Source organism: Bidens hawaiensis, unplaced genomic scaffold, assembly GCF_021521415.1.
Source record: "Bidens hawaiensis isolate Kalapana, Puna unplaced genomic scaffold, B.hawaiensis_p1.1 tig00079443_1, whole genome shotgun sequence".
Lineage (NCBI taxonomy): Eukaryota > Viridiplantae > Streptophyta > Magnoliopsida > Asterales > Asteraceae > Bidens > Bidens hawaiensis.
The window spans coordinates 20551-30088 of record NW_027503583.1 but is presented as its reverse complement, the minus strand read 5'-3'; the positions used below and the strand labels follow the sequence as shown (position 1 = coordinate 30088).

Sequence of the window (9538 nt, the reverse complement as noted above, 5' to 3'; positions counted from 1 at the left end):
GGCGTATGCTATGAATGTGAATACCGAGGTGGCTACCGTCGGTGATGTTCCTATTGTTCAGGATTTCCCGGATGTATTTCCAGATGATTTGTCAGATGTGCCGCCGGATCGCGAGGTCGAGTTCTAGATAGACCTTGTACCGGGCGCCAAGCCCGTTGCCCGAGCTCCCTACCGCCTAGCGCCGAATGAAATTAAGGAACTTATGGCTCAGTTGGAAGACTTGCTCGACAAGGGCTTTATTCGACCGAGCATCTCTCCTTAGGGTGCCCCGGTCTTGTTCGTTAAGAAAAAGGACGGTAGCATGCGAATGTGCATTGACTATCGTGAGTTGAATAAGCTCACTGTTAAAAATCGATACCCGCTCCCGAGGATCGATGACTTATTTGATAAGCTCCAAGGGGCTAATTGGTTCTCGAAGATCGACCTAAGGTCCGGGTATCATCAGCTAAAGATTCGGGAGGAAGATATTCCTAAGACTGCCTTCCGCACTCGTTATGGACATTACGAATTTCTAGTGATGTCTTTCGGTTTGACCAACGCACCGGCTGCGTTCATGAATCTTATGAACCGGGTGTGTAGACCGATGCTCGATCGTTCGGTTATTATGTTCATCGACGACATTCTTGTATACTCTAAAAGTGAATCCGATCACGCCGGTCATCTCAGGGAAGTGTTGGAGGCTCTGCGAAAGAACAAATTGTATGCAAAATTTTCTAAGTGTTCCTTCTGGTTACGTGAGGTTCAATTCTTGGGCCATGTTATTAACCCGAGTGGTATTCTGGTTGACCCTGCAAAGGTGGAAGCCGTGAATGATTTGACCCTGCAAAGGTGGAAGCCGTGAATGATTGGGAGTCTCCTAAGTCTCCAACAGAAATCCGTAGTTTTCTGGGTTTGGCGGGTATTACCGCCGCTTTATTCCCAATTTTTCGAAGATTGCTTCTTCACTGACCAAGTTGACTAAGAAGAGTGTTAAGTTCGTTTGGGGTACGGAACAGGAGGAGGCCTTTCTCGAGTTAAAGAACAGATTGACGCATGCCCCGATCTTAGCTTTACCTGATGGCACCGATGATTTGGTGGTGTACTCTGATGCCTCTTATCAGGGGCTTGGGTGTGTTTTGATGCAGCGAGGTCGGGTCATCGCTTATGCCTCACGAAAGTTGAAGCCTCATGAGGCGAATTATCCTACCCACGACTTGGAGCTGGCGGTGGTGGTGTTTGCGCTTAAGTTGTGGAGACATTATTTGTACGGTGTTCCCTGCGTAATTTATACCGACCATAAGAGTTTAAAATACTTCTTTGAACAAAAGGAACTGAATATGCGCCAACGGCGATGGTTGGAGTTGATTAAGGATTTAGATTTGGATATTATGTAACACTCCGGCAAGGCTAAAGTGGTGGCCGACGCGTTAAGTAGGAAAGAGAGACCGAAGCCGATTCGTGTGAAATCCTACCAGCTTATTCTCAAACCCGACATTTTGAAACTAATAGCCAACGTCCAGAATGAAGCGTTACAGGTGGAATGGATTATGTCAGAACGTGTTTGGGGTCAGGAGAAATTGTTGGAAGACGTTGGTGACGGGGTGAAGTATAAGGATGGTCGTTTATGGGTACCGAGGTTTGGGGGATTCAGAGGTAAAATTTTGGATAAGGCACACAATTCACACTATTCTATTCACCCGGGCGCGACCAAGATGTACCAAGATTTGAAGAAAAATTATTGGTGGCCTGCGATGAAATTTGAAGTGGCTCAGTACGTGAGTAAGTGTTTGACGTGCCTACAAGTTAAAGCCGAACATCAAAAGCCATTTGGGAAACTTCAGCCATTGGAAATACCTGAGTGGAAATGGGAGCATCTTACTATGGATTTCGTGACCTAACTGCCTCGTACTCCTAGGGGTAATTATGACACCATTTGGGTAATCGTGGATAGATTGACCAAGAGCGCTCATTTCTTGCCGATCCGAGAGACTTTTAATTCTGAGCAGCTGGCCGATGTGTTTATTCGTGAGATCGTCTCTAGGCACGGGGTGCCGGTATCTATTGTTTCGGATAGGGATACGCGTTTCACCTCCAGGTTTTGGAAAAGGTTTCACGAGGAGATGGGCACCAAACTCCTCATCAGTACTGCCTATCACCCGCAGATGGATGGTCAGTCCGAGAGGACCATTCAGACTCTCGAGGATATGTTGCGGGCTTGTGTTATCGACTTTGGTGGTAGTTGGGACCGTCACTTACCGTTGGTGGAGTTTTCGTATAATAACAGTTACCACGCCACGATTGGATGCCACCGTTTGAGATGTTGTATGGTAGGAGGTGTAGGACTCCAGTCTGTTGGGGTTCCATTGGTCAAAAGCAGTTGGGTAGTTTAGAGGTGGTCAAGGCTATGACTGAGAAGCTCGACAAGATTAAAGCATTTATGAGGGCCGCGCAGGATCGTCATAAGTCTTATGCAGATAAGAGGCGAAGGCCTATTGTGTTTGAGGCGGGGGACCGGGTTATGTTAAAAGTTTCCCCCTGGAAGGGCATTATTCGTTTTCGTAAGAGGGGGAAACTTAGTCCGAGGTTCATTGGTCCGTTTCGTATAGTGTCCCGTGTAGGTGAGGTTAGGCTGGATCTGCCTGATGAGCTCGCGGGGATTCATCCTACCTTCCATGTGTCCCATCTGAGGAAATGCTTAGCGGATGGTGAGGCCCATGTGCCTGTTGATGAGATTGAGCTCGACAGTAAGCTGAACTACGTTGAACAACCGATTGCTATTCTTGACAGTCAGGAGAGGCGTTTGAGGAATAAGGTGGTTAGACAGGTGAAGGTGTAGTGGAAACACCGTAGGGTTTCTGAGGCCACTTGGGAGTCCGAAGACGAAATGATAAAGCATTATCCGCAGTTGTTCCTGTCGCATCGGGATTCGGGACGAATCCCATTGTAAGGGGGTGGACTTGTAACGCCCGTTAATTCCGGTTTCAAGAATTAAAGCTTGTAGAGTATGTATAATTCTCGGGATTTATCCGACGTTTCTCGAAGGCCTTTACGTCATCCCGGTACGTCTAATCGCTTAACATTTCTTCTAAGTTGCATTATTATTAAATTCCGGGGGCTAGAATGAAAATGTTTTATGATATAACATTAAACAAAAAACCTAAACCCTAACCATAGCTGCTGCTGTGATCGGTCCCTTCCAGCCACCCCCTCCCTTCCATGCTTTGACTTTTTGATCGATTCCAAGCTCCTAGTAGTAGTTCAAGGTATGTACTACAAATCCCAACACTCTTTTTGTTCACCCCTAATCGTTTTGATGCTCAATTTTGCCGAAACTTTTCGTTGGACAGATTTTCGGGCAAGGTGTAATTGACCCACTTCCCGTGGATAAAAATTAGAGTTTCCGGTGTAGAAAGATCCCCAGGTATGGCATTTACATCATACTAAAATTTCGTGGTCATTGGAGTTGGTTAGGTCGGTCAATCGATTGTAGTTCGAAAACTAGGGTTTAACGGGTGTAGAATTGCAAATTGTTGAGTTTGATGCGTTAATTGATCAGGTGACTGACCGAATCAGTTTGTACAGCCCTAGGGGGATTTAAGGGCTGTGGAAAAATTCTTTTTTTGATGCTCGGGGCTGTTGTGGTTAGTGCTTCGTCAATCGAGTCGGCGGTGCGCGAATTTTCGTTTAAACGGTAAAGTAAGACTTGTAAAAAGTAACCTTCAACCCTATCAAGTCGGGTGACATAATCTTGACGAATGAAAAGATTTAAAATGGAATTTGGTCCATTCGGGGCTGATTCGTTTAAGAAATGGTTTTAAGGTTTATTGCATGCGCATTCGACCCGAATTGATTGTCCTTGTGCCTTGGGCCAAGTGGAGGGACTTGGGCCAAGTTGTTGGGCCTTGTGCCAAGTTGTTGGGCCTTGAGCCAAGGGTTGGGCCTTGGGCCAAGTTGTTGGGCCTTCGGCCAAAGTGTTGGGCTTGAACGGCCCATTAGGCAAGATTGTTCTTACGGTCTAGTCTAGTAACGTGTTGTGTATAATTTACAGGCCCTTACTTGTGATCATGCACTTAGGAATTTTCTAGCTCGTTGCAGGTGTTCGATTGATTTCAGGTGAGTTCATGATGCCCTTTTTACTCTTTTTACTTTTGGGCTAGCATGCACACCTAAGCGTTTTCTTACATGATGAAATGCTTTTAAACGAATTTATATAGGCTTACTAGCATATGGTAGGCCTTGGGATGTTAAATAAATATATATGTATATACATTATTGCTTGGCCTATATCTGGCGATGTTGTAGTCTTTTCGACTACTGATGTTGTGTATGCCTACTTTGTGTTTGCATGCACTGATGTTACGTGTTTGGGTTGTACGTTTGCTCGACCCTGATGTTATACGTGGACGTTATATGTATATACTGTGATATATATAGAGATGTAATTGAAAGGATGTTTACATATACATTTTGTATATGTATGTATGAGGATGTTTAGTTCTCGGTAATGATGATTTGATGGATGTACCCTTTTACTTTTTAAAACTTTTGGTTTGACTATCTTAACTATTACTACTGATGTTATTTACTTAAAACTTGAACTGGCTCAGCTCAAGCTGACTTTGTGTGCATGTTAGTGTGAGTTTCAGGTTAGGAAGAGGATGCCTTTGCTTGGACGTGCACGAAGCTACTTGGACGGTGAAGGGCATACGGGAATTGAAGTTTTACTATCAAACATTTATTTTTAAAAAAATTTTATTTTAAGATAACTATGTTGATTTTGGGCAAAATTCCCGGGTTTTGGGAACTTATTTTTTTATTTATGTTTTCCTCTGAATTATACTCTGAATTGCTTATTTTAATGAAATGAATCATTTTTAAGTTTAAATATTTTTACAAGTGTTTTGTACGATTACCAACTGTGGGGTTCCCACGGTTTGGGGCCTTACAAGTTGGTATCAGAGCCTTGGTTCGAGGGATCCGAGCATCCCCGAATGCTTGGACTCGAACTGTAAGAAAAGAGACCGGTATGCCCACCGCAAGTAGCTGCACGCCAAGAGGTAACTTTAGATTATTAGTCATTCCTTTAAGTTTAAAAGTTTCCAGTATGTGATTAACTGTTTAAGTGTTAGATAGAAGGCTAATGTGGATAGGGGCAGGGGGTGATTAGGACGGGCGGGTAAAGTAAACGAGTAATTACACTTGATCAACGTCATTAGCAGTTTACCCTTACCTTACACGTTCAAAATGCCACTCGTACCTCACCATATTAAAATTGTCTTTGTAGGGATAAGTCATGGTTAATACTCGAGCAGCTAAGAGAGGTGGTTCTAGTGTCCGTGGTCATGGTCGTAAGCCACGTGCCAAAGCCAAGAGTGCGATTCCTACTTCCCAGCAGGACACTCCGATTCACGAGGAGGGGGATAACCCCGCCTTAGATCCTGCCATTCCTGAGATCGTTGCTAAGGCCGTCAGGGCCATTGAGGAGTCACTGGTTGGTAAGGGTTCGGATAGGAGAAGGAAGGGTACGGAGGTACAGGTCGAAGAGGAAGAGGAAGTGTATGTGCCGAGTGGGGATGAAGATGAGGTGCGGACAGTTAGTGTATCGACACGGGGTTGCTTGTATGATGACTTTAAGAAGTGCGACCCCCCTTCTTTCGATGGTACTAAAGATGCATTGGCAGCACATCAGTGGGTGAGAGAGATGGAGGCTGTTCTGAGGGTTAGTAAGTGCAAGGGGGATGATATGGTGATTTATGCTACTGCCTCGTTTCGTTCCGAGGCACCATTTTCATACCTGAGGTTTGACCAACTATGCTATTTTAGTACTTTTAAAAAATTTCTTGCAAATAAGCGCCTAACGTTTTCAAAATCATGCTATTTTAGTAGTTTTTGTTAACCCTTTTATTTTTTCCATTAAGTCAAGGATAAATAGTATTTTTTTTCTCATTACTTAACCCTTTGGTCAAAAATAAATGAGATGAACTACTTAAAAAAGCAAACCGAACCACTTTATTTAACAAAAATAAATTAACCGAACCACCTTTTTAGCAAAAAAATAAACGTACCGAACTACTTTTTTTTTAAGAAAAATAAATGAACCGAATCACATTTTTAACAATAATAAACAAACCGAACTACTTTAAAAGAAAAAAAAACCGAACCACTTTTTTTTATAAAAAATAAACGAACCGAACCGCTTTTTTTAACAAAAAAAAATAAACGAACAATGACACTTAACTTTTCATTATTTAAAGGTTTGTAAATGTCACCTTTATAATTACCTTTAAAAAAAGAGTTAATGCTTGGGTTGGTGGTTGTTTTTCAGTAATTTGGAAAATATATATGTTTAGGTCTACATTTGTTTTTTTTAATGACATTATGCTACAAATTATTGTCTATACACATTAATCATCATCTTTTAAATATTGTTACACGAGAAATTACATTAAGTTCATATTTTCCATCACATGTAGTACACGGATTTCATAAGTCGTGAACTGAAAAAAAATATAATTCATAAGTTTTACTTTGTACATTAAATTAATTCATAAGTATTTTGAGAATTACAATTGAAATAACAACCTTATTTATTTTTATCATTTAACAAATCCCGTGTAATACACGGGTTCAAAAGCTAGTTATAAAATATGCATAAGAGTGGTTGTAAGTGAATGAGAGAGAAAATGTAGTGATTTTTTTTTAGAAATTTAGGGAAAACTTGTTTACCCCCATTTTTTTGGTAGTATTTGTTGAAATTGGTTGTGAGTAGAGGAGAGAGAAACTGTAATGATAAATGTATAAAAAATATGATTTAATTAAACATGACAGAGAATTATAATTTTTTTAATTTAATTATAGAGATGCACAGGATAGATGGGTTTGGAATGCAGGTATAGGTCTCACCAAACCCAGATACCCCTTAAACGAGTTATAACATCTCATTTATTTGTAAAAATCTTTTATCATCAAACCCTAATTTTAATTTCTCTATTTTACATATTCTCCGTCGCCGGCAAGCTCCCGATTACCACCCACCATTGTTAACCTCCCCTCTCATGCATCAACCATCTTCATCTACATCAACCGCCCCTTTTTCAAAAGACAAATATTTGTGTTCATATTTGTTCGTTTAAAAAAATCACCATGTTCGTATTCGTTTATGTTCGCTTGTTAAGAATCTAAAAAACCTACACATCTCAATTGAAAGAGCCAAACGTTAAAAAATATAATGAACGCAACAAACTAATGTATACATATTTAATCAAAACAAAACTACGTTAAAACAAATCATTATAAAATATAAAATGACAAAACGTTGCAGCACTACGCTCGGCCTTAGGCTGGGAAGGGAATTAGGTCAAAATACGCGACTCTCTGTTCGTTCGTTCGTTCTCAGAAATCAAAATTCATTCCTTCCGCCTTGAGCGAGTAATCCAATCCAGTTCAATTAGTCGTCTGGTGTTTGTATTATACAACTACAACTACAACTATAACAAAAGGTCAAGCAATGGCTGTGGAAGCTAAGACCAAATACGATCGTCAACTCAGGTACATACATACCTGCTTTTCTTTACCAAACCAAACCCTAGCTCATCTCAACATTATTATTGTTAATTCTTTTAATTAATCAATTCACATGATGCTTGCTTGTAATTGATAAAACAACACACATGGATTCATGCTCTTGTTTGTTACATACAGGATCTGGGGTGACCAAGGTCAGGCTGCACTTGAGAAAGCTAGCATATGCTTGCTCAATTGTGGACCCACTGGTTCTGAAACACTCAAAAACCTTGTTCTTGCTGGTATTGGAAGCATTACTGTTGTCGATGCTTCTAAAGTCGAAAACGCAGACCTTGGAAATAATTTTATGGGTATCTTTTCCTTTCCTTATCCGTTGTTCCGACTTCATTCAACTTTATTATTAATCTTAATAATAACAATAATGTGTTTGCACAGTCAATGAGTCAAGTCTTAGACACCCGAAGGCAAAATGGGTTTGCGCTTTTCTTCAGGAACTAAACGATGCCGTTAAAGCCAAATTTATTGAAGAGCATCCGGTCACTTTAATTGACACAAATCCTTTGTTTTTTTCTCAGTTCACATTGGTTGTAGCCACTCAGGTAAATCACTTTAGCTTAACATTTTATAATTTCAGCTGGTTGAAGATTCTATGGTGAAGTTGGACCGTATTTGTCATGATGCAAATGTTATGTTAATATTTGCACGCTCATATGGCCTCAGTGGGTTTGTTCGGATCAGTGTCAAGGTACATATGAATTTTTATTTGGAATATTTTCCGTTAGTATACGTGTATGCCCTTCTGAATTTAATCTAAACATTTATATTTAACTATTTCATAGTAAATAAGATTTAAATAAGATAATTTTACAATTTTCTTCCCAAATAAACGAACAAAACATTATGTGTTGAGACGAAACCAAGTAATAATGTTTAATTTCCATTTTTTTGTTCAATTAAGTATATTGATTGATATAAGTGATTGGTCTTATTTTTACCATGGGATGAGTATATATGGCATTTTTGTGTTTTAAAACGGTAAATATGAGTAGTACATATGAAATTCAAGGATGTTGTTCATGTAGTCTCATTATCGATATAGGTCAATGTTGACTTTTCTATACAACAAGTCAATGACTGTAATCTTGTTTTTTCATGATGTGACAGGAACATGCGGTTATTGAGTCAAAGCCTGATCATTTTTTGGATGATCTCCGGTTAAATAATCCATGGCCTGAACTTAAAAAGTTGGTATTTTTTAAGTGAACATACTTTTATTAGTTTGTGCTGCATTTGACTGGAAGTAGTTTTATACTTCTATATACCAGATATTAATTTCTTACATTGTTTTAGGTTTACCGAGAACATCGACTTAGATACATCTGATTCTGTAGTCCATAAACATGTGCCATACATTTTAATTCTTGTGAAGATAGCAGAGGAGTGGGCTAAAAGTCATGGTGGAAGGCTGCCATCAACTAGGGAAGAGAAAAAGGAATTCAAGGTTTTTACTTAATTACCCAAAATTTTCTTCTTATGTCTCACTATTTTTAAAACTGTTACTTTGGAACTTGTAGGATTTAATAAAAGCGAAAATGGTTGCAACGGATGAGGACAACTATAAAGAAGCTATTGAGGCCTCGTTCAAAGTTTTTGCCTCAAAAGGAGCCAGCAAGTACATAAAATTACTGTAACATAATCTTCTATTGAAGGATTCTAGCTGTATGTTACGGATATTATCATTTTGAATCAGTTATCTTTTTTTGTTGTATGTACTATGGGAAAATGCTGATAAAACGCTGATGCACACTGCTTTTTTTTTTTTCCTTTTGCATTATTAAGTCTGTAAACTTGATGAAAAGGAGCTTTTTGCTAGGTTTTAAACATACAAGGATTTAGTTGTGCACAAATAAAGTCTAGGCACTTGTGTGCTAATTTAGAGGAGGTCTATTGTATTTTTAACAGTTGCTCTGTTTCTTATTTATCTATAATGAAACTGAAATCAGTAGAAACACTCTTTTGCATGAATTACACTTTA

At 39.6% G+C, this 9538-nt stretch overlaps 1 protein-coding gene across 1 annotated transcript; it reads left to right on the top strand.

Moving 5' to 3' along the window:
• The first annotated feature begins 7487 nt into the window (after positions 1-7487).
• LOC143607098 (NEDD8-activating enzyme E1 regulatory subunit AXR1-like) lies at positions 7488-9194 on the top strand. The gene is made up of 7 exons (XM_077082666.1): positions 7488-7527; positions 7681-7853; positions 7939-8102; positions 8138-8248; positions 8668-8747; positions 8854-9004; positions 9078-9194. The coding sequence occupies exons 2-7, from the start codon at positions 7850-7852 to the stop codon at positions 9192-9194; spliced, it is 627 nt and encodes a 208-aa protein (XP_076938781.1). The 5' UTR covers positions 7488-7527; positions 7681-7849.
• The last annotated feature ends 344 nt before the right edge of the window (positions 9195-9538 follow it).

Excerpts from the sequence above, each read along its gene's own strand:
- LOC143607098 (XM_077082666.1), top strand. Across the intron at positions 8,748-8,853 it reads CCATGGCCTGAACTTAAAAA|GTTTACCGAGAACATCGACT; the intron begins GTTGGTATTTTT and ends ACATTGTTTTAG. Across the intron at positions 9,005-9,077 it reads AAGAGAAAAAGGAATTCAAG|GATTTAATAAAAGCGAAAAT; the intron begins GTTTTTACTTAA and ends TGGAACTTGTAG.